A 22,144-nucleotide genomic window follows, 5' to 3' on the forward strand; every position below is an offset into this window, starting at 1 on the left:
GGCTCTGGGGATCAGATGGGATTGTTGCTGTTGTACCAGCCTCCCTGCTGCATAGTTAATTTCCTTCCCGGAGTTCGATTCCGTTCTGTATTGCACCATGATGGACAATCCCGGATAATTCAGAGCCCCTGATGGTCATGGTCCACATCTGATGTTTCTGGTTGGAGCAGTGGCTGTGTGATCTGAAACTGGGAAAGTTCTCGTTCTCTCTTCTCGTGCTTAGCCATGGTTTTCTCTAGTTCCATTATACACTATAGGGAGATGGATCCATTAAATCAGATTCTAGGACTAATGTCGTCTGCAGTTCTGGATGGGGTGGTACTGCCCTAGACAAACATGATGTGCAATCTGGGGCGCCTCCTAGACTCACAGCTCCAACTGGTGAAGAATGCATCAGTGCAGTAATTTATAGGTGCTCTGCAAATTGCACTGGCTGCCAGTCTACTTCCAGGTCCAATCAAGGTGCTGGTTTTAATCTTTAAAATCCTTGAGGGCATGTAACCGGGTTGTCTGAGGGACTGTCTGTGTCCAAATATTTTCAGCCCATCCTTAAAAACCTCTACTTAAGTAGAGTTCACAATTTCTGGAGGCAAGCCTTTCCATTGATTAATTATTTTCAAATATCATACAAAATTGGATTACTATGCCTATTGCTATATTTCTCCTGTTTTACGTTTTCAGCATATCTAGCTAAATTTTAGGGAAAGAGAATATTCTACCCATAAGTAAGTAACAATGTATTTTGATCTTACAATGTATTCCTTCATTAAGGTTGCGTAGAGCAAAATCAATTGGACAAGCAAACATCATCCTGGAAAAACTTAACATTACTTCCCTATATGACACAGTGGGAAAATTTGCTTAGATCTATTTATCCTTGAAATACAGTACCAGAAAAATCAATTTCCTGATTCCTTATACAATTTTGAACAGGTAATACCAGGTTTGGACATAGAATCTTGAAGTTCTAGGTTCAGGTCTCCTTACTATTCAGCTGTTTCTGATCCACAGAGGAAAAGAAAAAGAAATTACTCACTTGTAACTGCTGTACTCTCCCCTAGAGGGACAGAAGCATATGTAGCCAGAAGCCTCTTCCCAACAAAAAACTGTTGTGGCTGTCTCCTAAACACGGGACTGGTGTGCATGGTGACCCACAATTGTAAATAATAAAACAAAGATTGCAGAGTTGCTAAAACCTCTTGTGTAAACTGCAACTTAGGTTTTTTGGGATAGTTTTCTGAGACCGATGAAAAGTCATGACAATGAATGGGTGAGAATGGATTGAGATTATCTTAAAGAACATCAGCTACAAGCGAACAAACTTTTCTTCTTCAAGATGTCCTGTCCATTCCTAATGGGATGCAGGAAATGAGAACAGCAATCTCTCTTCCAAAATGGCAATTTCATGGGTAAACTTAATGAAAAAGACAGTATATGACAGAACTTTACAACTATATTAAAAATGTAATACAGAATGGTAGGATATGTTAATATGGTAAAGGTAGAAGATAGAGATTATTGCATTATCGATACCTAATCTGTTCTATATTGCATTTCAGTCTTTCAGTGGCACATCCTAAAAATATTGACTTCTTTTAAGGACAAAGGACTAAGATTTCTATAGGTGAGAAGGGATTGTCATCGCCAGAGGTCTCTGTTGCATTGCTTGTTTGTTTGAGGAATCGGTCTATCGCAGTGATGGTGAACCTATGGTACGGGTGCCACAGGTGGCACGCGAAGCCATATCTGCTGGCACATGAGCTGTTACCTTAGCTCAGCTCCAATGTGCATGTGTATGCCAGCCAGCTGTTTTTCCGCTCGCCCGGAGTCTCTGGGAGGGCATTTTCAGCTTCCGGAGAGTCTCTGGGGGGGATGGGTGACGGTATTTTTCCCTCTGGAACATGGAAGGGTGAAAAATGGGTCTACCGGGCCCACCAGAGTTTGGGAAATGGGCTATTTCTGGCCTCCAGGGGAGGCAGACAGCCATTTTCGCCATCCCCAGGCATTGAATTATGGGTGTGGGCATTCGCACATGCACGATAGCACATGCACACACGCTTTCGGCACTTGGGGAAAAAAAGATTCACCATCACTGTTCTAGGGTAATAGATTTACAATTGTTTCATAAATGTTATATGCATATAGTACAGAGTCATAACTACCTCTTTTTCGCATGAACTTTCCAACCCAATTTTTAATTTTTTTCTGTTTTATGTTAGGACCGCTAAAATATAATTTTCTGTGCAGAATTCATCAAATTAACTATTTTAGCTATAGGTTTTTTTTAAATGTATTAGATTTGTACTGTACGCTGTGTTTTTATATTTACTCTGTGAGCTGCCCCGAGAAGGGCAGCATACAAATCTAATAACTACTACTCCTCCTATTACTACTACTACTACTACTACTACTACTACTACTACTACTAATTGTGGGGGGCATGGGTGTACTGGGGGCCACATACACATGCATGGGGTGTACGCACATTGCATTTTGGGGGTTTGGGCATGTGCATGTGTGCACATACTTTGGGAACTTGGTCCGGAAAAGGTTAGCCATCACTGCAACAGAGGGATCAAAAACTCAATGCTACATCTTCATTTTCTTTAGCAGTTCTGTCTTCCCTTCCCAAACTTGTTATCGAAACCAGGAGAAACTTTTATTATATCTAAATGCTCTCACTTCTACTTCTAGAGCACGGTTGTCAAACTCATGACTTGCATGCCAGATGCATCACACTCTGGCCAAACCCATGCCCAGTTTAGCAAAAGGGGAAATCCCAATACGTCATGTGGTGATGCTGTGAGGACATGAGTTTGACATCCCTGCTTTAGACTTATTGCGGTACCCTAGCCCCGGGGTAGGCAAAGTTGACTCTTCTATGACTTGTGGACTTCAATTCCCAGAATTGCTGAGCCCATCACGCTAGCTCAGGAATTCTGGGAGTTGAAATCCACATGTCATAGAAGAGCAAACTTTGCCTACCCCTGCCCTAACCAATAGACTGAGTGCAGTGAAGAGCTGTGAAAGGCTTGGCTAAATGTACTACTTATTCCTCAACTACAAATGCACAGCAAATCTTGTTTCAGCTTGCACAAGAAAGAAAGTCAAATGTTATGGGATCTAGGATTCAGGATTTATTGGGAACACATGAGAAGGACAAATAGGTTTTGTTTTAGGTATTAACTTTTTCTTCTCCAAATTAAAATAGAGAAAATGATAAGAGCTGACGGAGGCATCTAGGGGACCAAAATAAACAAAACAAAACATTATGCCATCTTAAAACTGAAGAGATGTATAGTAAAATCATATGGATATCCACTGAAAATGAATTCCCAATGGAATTAATGGGGTAATTTTTGGAAAAGTGGATTTAGCATACCATACCACTGTCCAGATATGTGATTGTGATACTACTGACAACTGTGTTTAAGATGTGTATAATGAAGTGGATTTTGGACTATAATTTTTTTTAAGATGCCACAGACTGTTCACTAGTAAAGTTATTCATAAGGGGAATAAAATCTGGCTGGTGCAATTACTGGGTTCTTTATGCCTTGTAAGGTAGAAAGTTGAAGGCGGAATAAAGCCTAAGTTAGAATACCTGAATTATTGTCAGATGAGATGGAGCTATGCAAATTAGGCTCAATAAACAAAATTAAAATCTGATCTGGCTTAAAAGCTCCTTTTTTCCAAAAGCAAATTTCCATTAAACTACGGTAGTCACATAAAATTCATTTGCCATTAAGCCAGGGTGTTTAGAGAACTATTTAGTGACTACTGAACTAGCATGGTCAACCACACAGGCAGGAATTGAATAATGAGCATGGTTAAAAGCAGAGATAATGGAAGAGAGAAGGAACAGAGAATAAAAGAGTAACTGATGAGAAAGCCTAATGTAGACATAAGGGCAACAGAACCATGGACTGGAGAGAAAGATGTGCCCGTATAGCACAATGTAGCAATGAGGAACATCACCATGTGGGCTGCAGGTTGAAAGAATAGAAAAAAAATGTGTGTGTATGGCTAAATGGACACATAAAAATTGGCAGCTTGCTACTTTGAGGAGCCCAGGGGAAGGGAAATGGAGGCAGCGAGCGCATAGAACCAGGATTTCCAGGCTGCAGTACATACACTGAGATTATTCCCTCGCGGTCGCGCCTTCCTCCTCTGTCGCAGCCATACAAGACGGTGCACACAGAAACGGGAAAGAAAGAGAGAGAAGGAAATAAATATAAAAGCATATGGAAGTATAGGACCAAGGGGAAGGGAGGAGAAACTAGATTATAGTACTCTAAAGGGATGGGGGGAGGAGAAAAGTGTAAGGAAAGAATAGTCAAGTTAATGTCATATTTATGCATAAAACCAGTCTAGTCCAGTGCCAAAAAGCTCTTCTCCTTTGATTACTTCAACCAAAACTGACAAAGTTAGACAACACCACAAAGGGACAGGCAGTCTCAGAAAGGATGAGTTGAGTAATGCTGAGCTGAGCAGAGCAGCAGAGATAACAGCAAGGCCCCATATATCCCCCCAAACATGCTGCAACAAGCCCCAGCCATTGGAACCATCAGCCACTGTTCAAAGCTGCAACATTATGCACAAACCAAACATGGACAAATACTCCAGCCCGTAGTTTTTGAATTTTCCCATTTCTTCCATTTCCAGTCCAACCCAAGAGAAGCAGATTCTTGCTTCAGAAACTACATAAAATCTGTAAGTAGGAGTTGATTGGTGGAAAAATAGAACATTTATAAAACCAGAAACAGAAAGATGTTGAAAAGTTAAAGATAGGGAAGTCCATTGCTTATATACTATTTGTTTGGATTTGAAATATTATTTATATCCTGTCATAATATTGATAGATTGATGAACGGAGCTACTGTTTGTTGGAAGGAAGTAATAAGTAAAATATGAATGATCATACTGCCTGGTTTATCTAGTAGGCAAGGTTGGCAGAGTTTGCTCCCATGGGTGTTTCTTGGGTAATCCAAGTCTTGAATTATCTCTAACCAACATAAAGGCTTTTATATATGTTGGAACTATATATATAATCATTTTCCTTTGAAAGGTTATATAAAGTAGCACCTGTATAACCCCACCTGCAAAAAGGAGAAATAAAGATACGTACACATTTGCATGTATACATAGATAACTGTATAGATGCAGATTGAATACTATTAGATATTAGAGTATAATTTGAAAAAAAAAAGACTTGTAATGGTAGAAAAAGACTGCAACCAAATGATCTAATGATTTTTGAACATGCTGTTTTGACCAAAACAGTCTTTCACCTTACAAGCATGAGGTGATAGTTAAGAAATAGACTTCTTCCAGATGGTTACAAACTGGGAAAATAGCAAATACAGTAATACCTCGTCTTACGAACTTAATTGGTTCCCGGAGGAGGTTCATAAGGCGAAAGGCCAGCTGGGGAGCTTCTCAGCGTCCTCGCGAACCCGAACGCCAAACCTGAAATTTTACCGAACTTCCGGGTTCGGTGTTTGGGAAGCCGCCAAGAAGCCCCGCTGCCTGGCTGTCGCCTTTTGAAACAGCCGGGGGGGGGGGGTTCTCGGCGTTCTCCTGAACGCCGAACCCAGAAGTTCAGCAAAAGTTCGGGTTCAGCAAAAGTTTGGGTTCGTTAGGATGCCGAGAAGCCCCGACGCCCGGCTGTCAGCTTTGCAGCTGGTCGGGAGGCTCAAACGGATGTGGGGAATCCCAATAGGGAATTCCATGGGTGGAGCTTTGACGTCACGAAGACGTCCTTCTTGGAGTCCACGTTTCGGCCGGCCAGGAAGGACGTCTCCGTGATGTCAAAGCTCATCCTAACAAGCCAAAGACAAAATGTTACTTTAGAGCAAATTAAAACTGTTAAAAGAGAATAGTGTCTTGCGGGTGTATCTGTAATTACGTACTGTATGTATGTATGTATGTATGTATGTATCTATCTATCTATCTATCTATCTATCTATCTATCTATCTATCTATCTATCTATCTATCTCTTTTATTTATCTAATGCCTATTATTTATTTATTATTAGTTAGACTTTTATGCCGCCCATATCACATGCAGGGCTCTGGGCAATTCTTAAAAGAAATATCTCTGTTGTAAAACTTCATAATAATATAGTTGGAATGATTTCAAAGTTAACCAAAAACAGAAGTGATGAAGAACATAAGCAAGAGATTGACTTTTCTACTTTACTATTTTTCTAAAGTAGAAATAATGAAAGAAATATTTGGAAAGTATCTCCTTGTCTGTTGGATTGTGTTTCAGAGGGCACTGAAGTAAATCCAGCTGCAAAACTGTATACACAATGTGATAAGTCTCTTCAATGGAATATTTCAAAAGCTACTCTACTTGGAACAAAAAGTAATGTAGAACTATTCTTGCCTTTCTCTGAGCAGAATTTGTAAATACACTAAAGATACTCCCTAGGGTAAAGGTTGAAGTAAATGATTTAAATAAGATAATAATAAATTTAAAACTGTATTCATTTGATTAGGCATCAGACTTTTCAAGAGCATTGTGCATTGTTTACAAAGTGTCAATTCAACAGAACTACATGATGAGTCAACCCTCAGTTATATGTTGGATAAGAATTTACCAGCATTAATTAATTTCCTTTAATTCTTACAACCCCCCACCCCCCAAAGAACAATAGCAACAATAAAAATTCTATAGCAATGTCAGCCAGATAAAAAAAGAAGGTTGTCGTAGAGTTCTTATGATTCCTTGAAGCCATGACGTAAGAGAAAAGGCAACACCACCAAATGATCAAGAATTCTAATGGCTTCATTGGGCAAGGAAAAAAAGAACATCCATGTGTTATTAAGCTAACAGAATTACCAAACTTGAGAAGATCAAATACAGTAATACCTCGTCTTACGAACTTAATTGGTTCCGGGACGAGGTTCGTAAGGTGAAAAGTTCATAAGATGAAACAATGTTTCCCATAGGAATCAATGGAAAAGCGAATAATGTGTGCAAGCCCAAAACTCAACCCTTTTGCCCATTACTGCCGGCATTTGGATCCTTGTTCGGGAGTGGGAGGCGGTGGAGGGGGGGTGGAGGAGAGGCGGGGCAGCCATTCCTGAAACGCTTAGAAAAAGCACTCTCGTAGCCACTTGGTGGGGGCAGGAGGGCTGGCCTGACCCCCCCCCAGTGCTTCACCTCCCACCGGGCAAGAGGGCTCAGGAGGCAGGTTCTGCCGGATGTGCAGGATCCTGCCGGCCAAGGGTGATGGGCGGGACGAAGGGGCGGGGAGGACTGGGACTAGCCGCTGGAAAGCCAAGAGAAAATCCTAGCTGCTTCGGCTGGCAGTCAGGAGGTGGGGAATCCCGGGTGGGGGCGGGAAACGAATGGGAAATCCCAGCGGTGGCAGTCACAAGGCAGGGGAATCCCTGTGGCAGTAAGAGAGTGCATGCACAGTAAGAGAGCCCATGGACCCGGGCTCGGGTTTGTAAGACGGAAATGGTTCTTAAGACGAGGCAAAGAAATCTTAAACCCCTGGTTCGTATCTTAAAAAGTTAATATGACGAGGGGTTCGTAAGACACGGTATCACTGTATAGACAGTGTGATTATTATTATTTATTATTATTTATTAGATTTGTATGCCGCCCCTCTCCAGAGACTTGGAGTGGGGCGAGTGATGGTGTGGTAGTTATCACAGAGTATTACATTTGCTTAGAAATACTATGACCTGTCTGAGATGTCTTGACTGAGTCTTATTTTGAGCTGTCACTCTGGAACATTTAACATTCATCTTCTGTCCCCTTAGTGATCTCTGTCTCCAAGATTTGATGATCTGAAGCAAAGCTTATTGAAAAGGGCAAAGGAGAAGGAATACCATTTGCTACCTTCCCTACAAACAGGACCCACTCTTTTACACCATAGTTTCCCTGATTAGACTGTGTAGAAAGCAACCCTTGAATCTAGGAGCTGGTTAAACTACTGTTAGATCAGACTACATTACAGGCACTATTAATCCAGTACTAGTACTGAATCAAAGTGTTAAGATGTTCTCCTATATTTTCTTAATATGCAGTATTACGATATGATTGATGATGTAACCTCTGCTGAGAATGGAAATAAAAAGCTATTCTAAATTAAAATGTCCAAGACAGCTTTCTTTTGTCAGGAGATCATCATGGTGGGAACCTTTACCAGTCTAGTACCAATCAAAGGCAACTGCAGGTGGAATAAGTGCAGGCCATTGTGACACAAACTCCCTTACTTTAGAATCGGTGTTGTGATGTCACAAGCACATATGTAAGGAGAGAAGCTTGCACGGCAACATTGTGACACTCATTTTGCCATTTTGAAGGCTGCTGATTTCTGTGAACACTTTGATACGTAACAGATGGACTGGGCAGTGATTCCTATTATATTCAGCCAGTATCAATGACTACAATATGATGACTAGAGATTTCATGAACTGTAGTCCAATTCCAACATATTTTTCAAGTTCAGAAAGACTATGATCATTATGTCTGTTCCCTAAAGGCAATGCCACTGTTTTGTCGCTAGGTTGCCATAGCTGACATTTTCACCAAATTCTGACTCTTTGAGATACTTGCAAATTAAGATGTAGTCCCTCCTGCAGGAATCAAGAAGTATAGTTGTGCAAGAAATGTTGCAGACGGTACACTTACTTTGAGCAATTTCTTCAAATAACAGTATGCCCAAGCTCTCACTTGCACACATATACACAGAAACATAAAGATGCTTAGCCTGTTGGTATAACAGTAAATGCTTCAACATAGCAGAGCATGCTAAGAGCGACTGCTGCTTGGCACATGCTTAGCAAAAGAGCCCCCACACTCAAGCTCGTTGTTTCACCCTTCCCCACCCTCAATCTAGCACAACACTGATTGCTGAGATTGCATCAGAACCTATAAAGTTTGCTACTATAACACATGCTGCATGCCAGATCAGGAAGAGAACATTGTTAGCTGTACAATAGCTGCTGAGGGTCACAGCCTTTGCTCTGATTGGAGCTGAGCTATGACAGGCCATATCCAGGTAGCTTCTCTAACTTGATAGGTTTTTGACAGCTTTAGCTTTTTCCTCCACTCACCATTAAAGATGCTGAGAGAGGGGACATGGCTAGCATAACAAAACAACCCTCTACAAACCAATACAATAAAATAAATTTCTAGTTTGCTCACAGTACCATTAGAGTAGAATTTGTGCATCCAACCAAGGATGCCAAAGGCAACAAAAATGATTATTATTGAGGCGTTAAATCTGGGTGAAACCATCATAGGACAGCAGAGGAGAAGGTATATGAGCCAAGGGAAACATGATTTGCAATCCCCAGGTATTGTAGGATGCTCCACTGGATGTTATATAAAAGTAAAGGAAGGCATCCTACAAGGGCGCTTGTAAGACAATTGGAGAAAGGAGTACTGTGAATGCTGTCTTGGCTCCTCAATGGAAGGCAGGAGATAAGTCTAATAAATAAATAAACTCCTTTATTCTTCTTATGACAGAAATTTGGCATTTTTTCACCTTGGATCACATTCATATCTCTTGATTTGTTTATTTATTTTGTTATTTTTTTAAAAAAAAAAAATCTTAAGGATGCCCCCATCCTTTACTGTTTTAATTCTTGGCTACAACATGAGCTTAGTTTGTTACTAGAGAACTTAAACAATGTGGTTTAGAATAAACGTTACCAATTACTGGGCACTAGTTATTGATGCAAATTGAAAGCAATGTGTACCAATTTCTCAGTGGTTTGCAGACTGTTAATGCATCCTAGTGGTAGTTGAACAAGTAACAGTAGCTTTGGAGTACAGGCAGAGAAAATGTCTGCAGGTCTATATTTTTCTTCATGCTCTTCTATTTGCCAAGACTGAGAATGCACATTCATTTCTGCCTCTGTTAGATCTTCTGGGTTGGTTGGTCCCATTACATTGATCACCAGCTTAAGAATAGTGAGCCTGTGAGCCGCTCCGAGTCTTATTATAATATTATTATTATTATTATTATTATTATTATTATTATTATTAATAATAATAATAATAATAATAATAATAATAATAATAATAGAAGGCTATAAAAGAATCCAAGAACTTCCCGGCATAAGGTGAAATCTTGGTATATTGGGAGAGGAATGCTGTAAATCAGTGTTTCCCAATCTTGCCAATATGAAGATGTCTGGACTTCAACTCCCAGAATTCGCCAGCCAGCATTTGCTGGCTGGGGAATTCTGGGAGTTGAAGTCCAGATATCTTCAAGTTGCCAAGATTGGGAAAAACTGATGTAGAGTTTCAGGCAGTGTTGACAAGGAATGCTGACTTTGTGATAATAATAGGAGTTATATTAGTTTTCCCCATCATCTGTGAATAAATACACCTGCGTAGAGTTAATTTCTGATGCAAGTACACTTGCAACAATATCTTTTAGAGGAGTTTACATTTATGCAGCAATATCACAAATCTCCTAGCTGAGTGGGATGGGTGAGTCCTAAAAGATAATAGATCCTGTGATGAGCAATGGGCAGCATATTTCATGTACCCTTTCTACAGTAAATGGATATCTGTAATTATTTTAAAAATCTGAAGAAATATCTTTTAACTTTACATTTATGTTATGACATCATATCTTTTTCAAGTGTAATTTAAATGAAATATCACATTGAAAAGTAACTCTTTCTGGATAGAGCATATTTTGGAGTATAAGACGCACCTAGATTTTAGAGGAGGAAAACAAGGGGAAAAGTATTCTGAACCAAATGGGCTAGTAATATATTATTTAATAAAATACCAGTGTAGCAGAATACTTTTTACAACCATGTACACTTTTTACAACCATGTACACTTTTTACAAACTTCAAATTTGACAACTTTGAGACTTGTGGACGTCAGTTCCCAGAATTCCTCCTCCAGTCATGCTAGCTCCGGAATGGGAGTTGAAACCCACAACTCTTAAATTTGCCAAGTTTGAAGACCTTAGATCCCCAACTAGGGGTCTTCAAACTTGACAGCTTTAAGACTAGTGGACTTCAACTCCCAGAATTCCTCCTCCAATCATGCTAGACGGGGTGATTAGAAGGCAAAAACAGCCCCATTTTTGCAAAAAATGGCCCATTTTCACCAGGTTTTTTTGCAAAAATAGGACCTGCAGAGAGTTTGGAAGCCTGCAGAGCACTGCGAGGGGGTGGGGAAGGCAAAAGCATTTTTGCAAAAAATGGCCCATTATTTGCCTGTTTTTTCCCAAAAACAGGGCATACAGAGGGTTTGGGAAGCCTGCAGAGCGCTCCTGGGGGGAGGTAAAACCGCCACTCATTTTGCAAAAAACGGGCCGCTTTTTGCCCATATTTTTTTTTGCAAAAACGGGAGTGTTTTTTACTTCCCCCACCCTTTAGCCTTTGTGCATACAATTTTTGTGAAAAACGGGCCCATTTTTCGCAAAAATGGGACGCAGGCGTGGGGCTTTGGGAGGTTAAAATGGCTGTATTTGGTGTATAAGACACACCAATATTTCCACCCTCTTTTGGGGGGCAAAAAGGTATGTCTTATACTCTGAAAAATACAGTAACAATTGATCTTGATTGTCTTTTGGGAAACATTTGTTTGGCCCATAGCTGGAAACGTGTTTTCATTTCATTTCTGATATAAGAGCAAAGCGTTCACAGCACGCTGATAATTCCTGGAAAGATTGTGTGCGGTCCTTATCTGAAGCACAGAACAGGAAGGTTGGGAAACATTCTTTCACTTTGCATCAATACAGGCCCTAGCATCACTGTCTGCTTAAGTGAATGAATACTTGTCAAAGACCATGACAATCTAAGAAAAGAAGAGGATGCTTAGATGAGGAAGTTATCATAGTTCTCAAGCTCAAACAGGGCACAAATTTAAAAAAGAAAACCCTCACCTGGTTTTCAGCAGGCAATCGTGGCATGGAGGCAGCTCTTCCATAACCCTCCATAGGTAAATACTGATCACTATCTGAGTAGCCATCTTTTGCCATCTCCCGCATCTCTACAGACTTAATTAAACAAGGAGGATATTAGGATGAGAAGTCATAAAAAACAAATAGAAGAAATGATATTCTTTTCAATAGCTGGGAAATTGGGAAAAACGGAAATAATAAACTGCAAAGTAAATATTAGTTTATTAAAGAGATACTGCAAAATTAAAATATTATTTAGTTGTTGCTAAATACTTTAAGTGCTTTTTCTAGCACAGCAATTTTCATTATTTCATTATTCTCTTTAGCTCTTGGAAATTTTTCTACCCATAGTCAGAAGGAATGAACATTTGTTTCCAATACGTGCATCTCTATGTCCCAAGGAACTTTAAAGACAAAGCCAAAACACTGGGATATTCTTGGAGTTCCCAGAATATAGCAGCATCTTATTGGTACAAGAAAAATTATCTCCAATGTGCTTCAGCAAAGGAACATATATAAGCAATACAGGTAGTCTCAATGTATTCTATTGATGTGATGACATCTGGAAAATCCCTTAGACTACTGTCCATTTCGGCACAGTCTAATATTTTCTTTATTACATTTTCATCTATGGTTATATTTCAGTTTTTTCAATTTTGTGTGTGCATAATTCTCGCTGCCGTTATCACATGTAATATTAAATATGTATTTTTTAATTATATTTTTCCCGGTAATATACCTAGCAAGAACAATTCTGATTTTAGATCTATTTCTTGTGTTGTCATTTCTTCTAACCATCTTTTTATCTTCAACCAATATTTTTTCACCATTGGACAGGTCCCCAACATATGGTAATAGGAACCCGGTATCTGTTTACATTTCCAGCACTCTGGCAATATGTTTTGGAACATCTTTGCCATTCTTGCTGGTGGCAAATGTTATTTCTAGGGCATATGTATATATGACTTCTATTTGATATAATAGCTTTGTATGCAAATATAATTCATCTAAATATACTTCCAGCTTCTGTGTATGTGAAAAAGCTTTTTATGTGGGTCTAATCTCATCAGGTTCAAGGTTAAGTCAGCCTTCCATACTTCCAAGGTGGGTAAGATAAGATACTGAACAGCAAATAAATTTACATATATGTAATTTCTCAGAATAAAACTTATGAAATGCACACAGTTTGAGTATTGTGCTCGTGAAGGTTTGTTTTATTTTTGAAGCTCTATTAAAAACACAAATGAGATGAATTCACATAATATTAGATGGGAAAGATGAAGAGTCTGCTTTCACCACAAATACAGCTTGCAACTTAACATATACTTATTGTATTGCGCTATCAAAATTTCATAAAGTAGTTAGAATGGTGATGCAATAAATTGCAGTTATGTGTCATTCAAATAAATACTTAATCAGTATTGGCTTAATCAATTTCTATCTTTTGGTCCTATGATCTGATGGAACCTAGAACTTCTCACTGTAAATAAAACTTTTCTGAAAAATACAGCTGGCTTTATAGGTGTGTGACAGGCAGGGATACGAAAAAGAAAAAGTAGTAAAAGATAACTGCCAGTTCAAACACCTTGCTGGCAAATAAACCACCTGGGAATTGGTCCGGCTATTAGGTATTTCCTCTAAGCGCCCCCGCTCTGGGCTCCAGGTTCCTGTCTTCTGGAACATCTCTTGTGCTCTTTGCGTGACCCATGACTCACTTTCCTTCATTCCTCCTTCTGGTATACTCCTGGCAATAGATAGAAAAAGTCATATTCCAACCATACATCTTCCAAATGAATCTAGGTGCACAATCATAATCTGTTTATTTGTCCATTCCCCAAGCACTTATAATTCATCTGTAAATAAAATGGAAACACCTTTAATTTGCCCTTACTTTTCCAGATCTGTGTTGATATTCCAGCAATATAAATTTATTTATTTATTTATTTATTTATTTTGTCCAATACACAATGAGGGTTTTTAATGAGTATATATCAATATACACATAGTAAAATACATGATGAAGGTTATAGAGGAGATACTCATAGTAAAATATATCTAAAAAAGAATAGAAAAGAAGATATAGGAATAGAATATATAGGAATAGAATATATAGAATATATAGAATATAGTAACAGAATATATATATATATATATACTGTATATATATATATATATGTATATATATACACACACACACACACACAGACACATACACATATATACATATACACATACATATACATATACATATATATATATATATACATACATACATATACATATATATATATACACATATATATACATATATATAGGAATAGAGTATATCATGAAAGAATAGAAGAAGAGATATAGGATATATAGGAGAGTAATAGGACAGGGGACGGAAGGCACTCTAGTGCACTTGTACTCGCCCCTTACTGACCTTTTAGGAATCTGGATAGGTCAACCGTAGATAATCTAAGGGTAAAGTGTTGGGGGTTTGGGGATGACACTATGGAGTCCGGTAATGAGTTCCACGCTTCGACAACTCTGTTACTGAAGTCATATTTTTTACAGTCAAGTTTGGAGCGGTTAATATTAAGTTTAAATCTGTTGTGTGCTCTTGTGTTGTTGTGGTTGAAGCTGAAGTAGTCGCTGACAGGCAGGACGTTGCAGCATATGATCTTGTGGGCAATACTTAGATCTTGTTTAAGGCGTCTTAGTTCTAAACTTTCTAGGCCCAGGATTGAAAGTCTAGTCTCATAGGGTATTCTATTTCGAGTGGAGGAGTGAAGGGCTCTTCTGGTGAAGTATCTTTGAACATTTTCAAGGGTGTTAATGTCTGAGATACTGTATGGGTTCCAAACAGATGAGCTGTATTCAAGGATGGGTCTGGCAAAAGTTTTGTAAGCTCTAGTAAGTGTGTGAGATTGCCAGAGCAGAAGCTACGTAGGATTAGGTTTACAACTCTTGAAGCCTTCTTGGCTATATTGTTGCAGTGGGCTTTGGCACTTAAATCTTTTGTTATTACGGTAGTATACCAAGGTCTTTAACCGAGTGGGGATTATCTGTGATAATTTGATTATTCAGTTTGTATTTGGTGTTCAGATTCTTCTTCCCAATGTGTAGGACAAAGCATTTGCTAGTTGAGATTTGGAGTTGCCATGTGTTAGACCACACAGAAACAGCGTCAAGGTCTTTTTGGAGAGTAGTTGTGTTATCGGTGGTGTTGAAGAGTATGGTTCTATTTATACTACTAGTCCAGAAGATGAAGAGTGACCATTGTGGTTCTCCAGTGCATTGTACTATCATATTATCTTCGCAAAAAAGGCTACAAGACTGGGGAGGGGCATAGCATTGCTTGGAATAGGAAACTGACTATCTTAATTGACTACAAAAGTGAATCTCTGAGCTACTTGATGTTAATAGCAATGTGATCGTGGTGATAACATTGTGTCAGTTACCATGCCCTATGCGGCTTTTGAGCGCTAAGTAATATTTGAAAATTAGCTCTCAGTTACAAAAGGGTTTCCAGTCTCTGGCCTACAGTGATTGGTAACATCTCTACAGAATTTCATCTGTCAAATCCTTTTTGTAGGTGTCAATAATGGAATGTTTTGTCCTCAAAGTAGGGCACAGATTTACTGACTATGATCCTGTTTCCAATGACATAGAAGAAACCACTAGTAGTAGCAATGGCTCAGTAAATGTCTCATTTGAAGTACTTGTTTCTATATGGACGAATTGTCCTATATAAATGAGGACTCACAGTCCACCTCCTTGATCCAGTTGAGAGGAAGGAAGGGCATTTTGTCCTTGACCACCTTCTTGGGATGGAGAAGGTGGTTCCATGCGCTGGAACATAAGAGGTGTCCGATTCTAAAGAGGACAAGAAGGATACAAATATTTAAAACTTGGAGATATTTGCTAATCAAGACATCCATCAAATCACCTTTTTTCCCTTCAGTAAATTTCCGACCACTTGAAAAACTGTTAGGACAAATGATTTACTGTTTGCCTTCCAACTTTGTAAACTTGAGAATACTGTATTGAAAATAATAGTTCTACTTGCTGTAATCTTGCTCACAGTTTGCAAAAAAGGAAATCACAATTATTATTATATTGGAACAAGAAAGAACTTTTGAATTGTTTTTATATTGTGCAGCTCTGCTGTTGGAGTTTCTTGGCTCTCTAAAAACATTTCATTAAAGACAGATACACGCACGCATGCGCGCACACAACCACACACACACACACACGTGATGGAATTTCTTAGCCAGGCTGTAGCACTTTGTGCAATGTAATTTGGTCCAACGTGAACCTGTCCAAGTTTTGTTGTACTGCAAGAAATGCTCAATTAATTGCATTTAATGGGTTGAATTGTAACCTAACATGTGTAACAAGAATTAACGAAGAGTAATAACTGAATTAAAATATTACTTTCTTTTTGAAATCCTAAGATTATTTTAAAGTACACATGATTTGCTGTAAGTAGAAAGCATTAAAAAACCATTCACCAACATTTTCAGATTTGAGAACTATGGCATATTTTTGTTTACGTTTACAATTTTCACATACCTGCTCCTCCCGCATGGCCTGCAGCTTCTTAGCCTTACTCTGGCGGTAATACTCCATGATCATCATGGCTGCATAGATTTTCCCCACTGTCAAGTCAGTAGCTGCAAAATAAGAGACAAAACAAAACAAAATGCATTACCCTCCAGTTTATTGCTTCCTTAATGTTACAAATTTTGCAAGTGTTTAGACTCAAAATATTTGACCAGTGGGATTCTCTCAACTAATTCTATATAGGGATCTACACCCCACCAATAGCCAGTTGGAAGGGAAAATTCAGTTATTTAGACTTTGAATATAAACCAGCACATAATGAGGGAACAGTACAATATATAGCCTTGAAAGTAAATCTAATGGGAATATTTTACAAAACAGTAAACTGAAGTGATTTGTTCCTACAAGTCACAAGGGTAAGGGGGGGGGGGGAGGAGAGGAAGGGACAAGAGGAGGAGGAGGAGAAGACAAAGACACCTTTATATTCTGCTGCTATAACAATGTTATGTTTTGCAACCAGATACAAAATCCTGCTTTTCTTCTAGAACGGGTGGGCAATTAATTTTGCCATGGGGCCACATGAGAAATTGGGATGGTTTTAGAGAACTGGACTAATATATTTAACTCAGTTCTACCCAATACTGTATAATTTCCTCCCTTCCTTTATCCTCTCCTCTCCTTTCCTTCCTTTCTTTTCCTGTTTCATTTCTTTCCTCCTTCCCTTTTCTCCCCTCCCCTTCCTTCCCTTCCTCTTTCTTTCCTTTCCTTTCCTTTCTTCCCTCTCCTTTCCTTTCCTGTTCCATTCCTTTCCGCCTTTCCTTTTCTTTTCTAAGTGGAAGTTTCATATATTATTGCAAATCATTCCGATTGTGGAAAAATGAAATATAAATTATTTTAATAAATAAGGAATGTCCTGTTATATTGCCAGCACACCTAAAGATGAGGTCCCAAAACTTGGCAACTTTAAGACTTGTGGACTTCAGCTACCAGAATTCAACTCCCAGCTATGCTGGCTGGAGAATTCTGTGAGTTAAAGTCCACAAGTCTTAAAGTTGCCAAGTTTGAAGACTTCCGTTACAGAGCTTCTAATAAAAAAGAAAAACTTTTGTAGTATCATTTATCTTTCCCTCCCCTCCCTCTTTCTCTTCCCTCTTCCCCCCCTATCCCCCTCTCTCTTTCCCCTTTCCAAAGCTTTTTCCTGAGTGGCTTTTAACAAGCTTCCCCACCCCCACTGGCGTTTGCAAGCTGCAGCTCTTTTCTCTCGCGTCTGTATGAACACTCTGCCCACGCCAATGCAGGGAAACGTACGGGTGTTGCAAGCCACTCCAAACTCTGAACTTTTTTCCTGAGTGGCTTTTGCCTTGGAGAACAAGCTGCCTGCAGGTCTCTCCCCCCACCCCTCTGTCTCTCAAGCAGCTCCAACGATCTCCAGCTGGCGTTCAAGCCGCCGGTTGTTAGGTAAAACCGAGACTCACAGATAGCTGGCGGGCCAGTTACAGACAGTGGGCGGCCCGGATGCGGCCCGTGGGCCATACTTTGCCCAGATCTGTTCTAGAATAAAGTTTCTGCCTAAATCAGTAAGAAGCAAATCCGTAGCTAAGCACCCCAGAGGACTCCTGCATTTTAGAGTAGTTTTCTGTTTTATCCCTCTCATATTACAATCTAATCAGGCATGAAGTGTAGCTTAAGTGAGAAAATTTCAGAAGGTTTTTACGTTCAATATTGTTCATCATCCTAAGGGAAGAGGAAAAGGTGTGTCAAACTACTGTATTTTTCGGAGTATAAGACGCACCTAGATTTTAGAGGTGGAAAAAAAGAAAAAAGGTATTCTGAACCAAATGGTGTAGTAATATATTATTTAATAAAATACCAGTGAAGCAGAATACTTTTTACAACCATGTACACATTTTACAAATTTTTTTCGGGGGGGGGATATACATTTTTAACTGTTTTTCCATACCTTACAGAGATTCAAATTCACATACCTTCAAATTAAAATACAATACAATACAATATAATATCAATTTCCAAATTCTTTATCAAAGTTTCCTAATTATTTATCTGTTTTATTTTGGTACACAACATTCATCTTGTGCTACCTCCTTTTTTAATTTTATCATCCAGACTTCAAAGATTGTTTTCTGCTTTCATTTGAATTCAAAATGCTATTAGCTATCCAAATTTCTCTTGGCTATTTGCTTTTTTCTACTAAAACTATGCCGTCGTGCTTCAGTCCATTTCTTATATTCTTACTTAACTCATTCGTGCTTTTTAAACCCTCATTTTACCATAACTGCCCTTAACAAAGAAAGTTCCAAATTTACTTCTCTTTTATAACAGGAAAGAAAGAAAAAAACCCATTCACATCATACCCTTGATCTAATTATAACAATAGCGATACCTGTTCTGGTTTCTGGTAGAAATTTAGTAATTACAAATAACTCTTATTAAATGCCTTATTTCATAAACAAAGAAACTCCATTTTATTCTCTTCCGGATGCAAACACATTTCATACTGGCCCTATCTCTTGGCCCGTTATCTTCCTTAATTGCATTTCTCACATTCCTTCTCCTTCTCCACTTAACAAGATTTATTTCCTAACAGCATGATCTCTAAAACAGCAGAACTGACTGTTAATCAACACAGAATACTTTTGCTTACTTGGGAGCGACACAGAAAACCTCCATTATTTCTCTTCGGCAACGTTGAAACTCCACCCTTCTTCCCCACTGACCCCCTGACGTGCCAAATACATCACCACAGTATTTAATATCCCCTTAATATCTTCTTCCAGATACCTGTTCTCTACGTTTTTGGGCCCTTCTGAATTTAGGGTTTTCCCAGCGCGCGTCTGATTCTTCCTCGCTAGATCCTGAACTCATAGCCCCATCCTGTGGCTGGCCTCCCACCTGTTCTACTACCTGTAACCCCAGACCCCCCACTAATTCATAAACACTATCTGTATCAGAGTCCTCCATTTCTTCATCATCCTCCAACTGACCAGGAGTATGTACAACAGAACCCACACTGCATATCGGACAAAAATACATTAGAAAGTATGCAGAGATAGTTTACTAGAAGATCCCTCCACTCCTCTACTCGCAACAGAAAGTTTAGAACTACATTGCCTTCGGTATGACCTAAGCATAGCTCATAAAAATATCTGCTACAACATCTTACCTGTCAACGACTACTTCATTTTCAACCACAATAATACATAATAATAATGATATCTATCCATATTACATACTTGACAAAACAAACAAACTAACTAACAAACAGACCATTCCTCAAGAACTGAAAGATATGTCTATCATACACCTCTACAAAAGGAAAAGGTATCAACAAGTCTGTGATAATCATAGAAGAATATCACTGCTTTCCATCGCAGACAAGATCCTTGCACGAGTGTTGCTGAACTGCCTGACTGACCACCTAGAATAGGATCTATTACCTAAAGCACAGTGTGGTTCCCGCAAAAAGTGTGAAACTGTGGACATGATCTTCATAGCCCGACAGCTCCAAGGAAAGTGTCAAGTGCAGAATCATGAATTGTACTTAGCGGATCTTACTAAGGCTTTTGACTGTCAGTCATGAAGGCTTGTGGCACATCGTGTCAAAATTTGGGTGCTCTGATAAATTCATCCTGATGGTACATCAATTTTATGATGGTATGATGGCCAATGTGCTGGACAATGGAGAAGCTTCAGAGGCCTTTCGCATCACAAATGGCGTCAAGCAAGGGTGCGTGTTGGCACCGACCTTGTTCAGCATAATGTTTTCAGCCATGCTGTCAAATGCCTTCCAGAACAGTTCCTTGGGAGTTAGTCTGAGATATAGGACTGATGGGAAACTGTTCAATGTGCAAGGACTACAGGCTGTCACCAACAACCAAGTTTGTGCTACATGACCTCCTTTTTGCTGATGACTGTGCCCTGAATGCTGGATCAGAGCAGGAAATGCAAGCCAGTGTGGATAATTTTGCAGCATGCAACAACTTTTGTCTCTTTATCAAGACTGAAGTGATGCATCAGCCATCTCCAAAAGCCAAATATTAAGAGTCCACCATCACAGTAAAAGGACAAAAACTACAAGCAGTGAACCAATTTACATACCTTGGCAGCACCCTCTCCCATTCAGTGACAATTTACATTGAGGTTGACTGCAGAATTGCCAAGGCAAGCTCTGCATTGGGTAGATTAACGACCAACGGGTAGGACCAACATGGAATAAGCCTTACTACAAAGCTCAAAGTGTATCAAGCAGTAGTGCTAACTACCCTGTTGTATGCCAGTGAGATTTGGATTGTATACAGGAGACATGCTAGGCCAGTGATGGCAAACCTTTTTTTCCGCAGGTGCCGAAAGGGCATGGGTGTGCGTTATTGCACATGCGTGAGTGCCCACACCCATAATTCAATGTTTGGGGAGGGCAAAAGCAGCTTCCCTCACCCATCCCCAAAGGCTCTCTAGAGGCAGGAAATGGCCTGTTTCCCAACTTCTAGTGGGCCCAGTAGGTTTGTGTTTCACCCTCCGCAAGCTCAAAAGGCTTCCCTGGAGCAGCGGGAGGGTAGAAACGCCATTTCCATCCCCCCAGAGGCTCTCTGGAAGCCAAAAATGCCCTCCCAGAGCCTCTGTGCAAGCCAAAAATCAGCTGGTCAACATACACATGCACATTGGAGCTGAGTTGGGCAACAGCTCACATGCCAGCAGATGTGCCATAGGTTCACCACCATTGTGCTAGGCAACGGAACCATTTCCTCATAACCTGCCTACCTAGCATTTTGAGGATTATTTATTTATTTATTTATTTATTTATTATTTAGATTTGTATGCCGCCCCTCTCCGCGAACTCACAACAAGGCATAACAAATCGTAACAAATCCAAATAAATTTAAATATTTAAAAAAGTTTAAAAAGAACCCCAATATACTAACAAGCACACACACAAACATACCATACATATATTGTACATGCCCGGGGGAAATGTTTCAGTTCCCCCATGCCTGACGGCAAAGGTGGGTTTTAAGAAGTTTACGGAAGGCAGGGAGAGTAGGGGCAGTTCTAATCTCCGGGGGGAGTTGATTCCAGAGAGTCGGGGCCGCCACAGAGAAGGCTCTTCCCCTGGGGCCTGCCAACCGACATTGTTTAGTTGATGGGACCCGGAGAAGGCCCACTCTGTGGGACCTAATCGGTTGCTGGGATTCGTGCGGCAGGAGGCGGTCTCGGAGGTATTCTGGTCCAATGCCATGAAGGGCTTTAAAGGTCATAACGAACACTTTGAATTGTGACCGGAAATTGATCGGCAGCCAGTGCAGACTGCGGAGTGATGGCGAAACATGGGCATACCTAGGTAAGCCCATGACTGCTCTCGCAGCTGCATTCTGCACGATCTGAAGTTTCCGAACACTTTTCAAAGGTAGCCCCATGTAGAGAGCATTACAGTAGTCGAACCTCGAGGTGATGAGAGCATGAGTGACTGTGATCAATGAGTCCCGGTCCAGATAGGGCCGCAACTGGTGCACCAGGCGAACCTGGGCAAACGCCCCCCTCGCCACAGCTGAAAGATGGTTCTCTAATGTGAGCTGTGGATCAAGGAGGATGCCCAAGTTGCGGACTCTCTCCGAGGGGGTCAGTAATTCCCCCCCCCCAGGGTAATGGACGGACAGATGGAATTGTCCTTGGGAGGCAGA

General features: G+C 39.9%; 1 protein-coding gene across 1 annotated transcript in view; it reads right to left on the reverse strand.

The window, feature by feature from the left end:
- The window catches only part of CACNA1A (calcium voltage-gated channel subunit alpha1 A), a 419,872-nt gene that overhangs the window by 19,110 nt on the left and 378,618 nt on the right, over positions 1-22,144 (reverse strand). The window contains exons 43-46 of the mRNA XM_070739561.1: positions 16,461-16,561; positions 15,652-15,761; positions 13,506-13,644; positions 11,883-11,996 (exon numbers count right to left, since the gene is read on the reverse strand). Coding sequence (XP_070595662.1) covers positions 11,883-11,996; positions 13,506-13,644; positions 15,652-15,761; positions 16,461-16,561 — 464 coding nt within the window. The remainder of the gene's footprint in view (positions 1-11,882; positions 11,997-13,505; positions 13,645-15,651; positions 15,762-16,460; positions 16,562-22,144) is intronic.

The sequence above is a fragment of the Erythrolamprus reginae genome, chromosome 2 (assembly GCF_031021105.1).
Source record: "Erythrolamprus reginae isolate rEryReg1 chromosome 2, rEryReg1.hap1, whole genome shotgun sequence".
Lineage (NCBI taxonomy): Eukaryota > Metazoa > Chordata > Lepidosauria > Squamata > Dipsadidae > Erythrolamprus > Erythrolamprus reginae.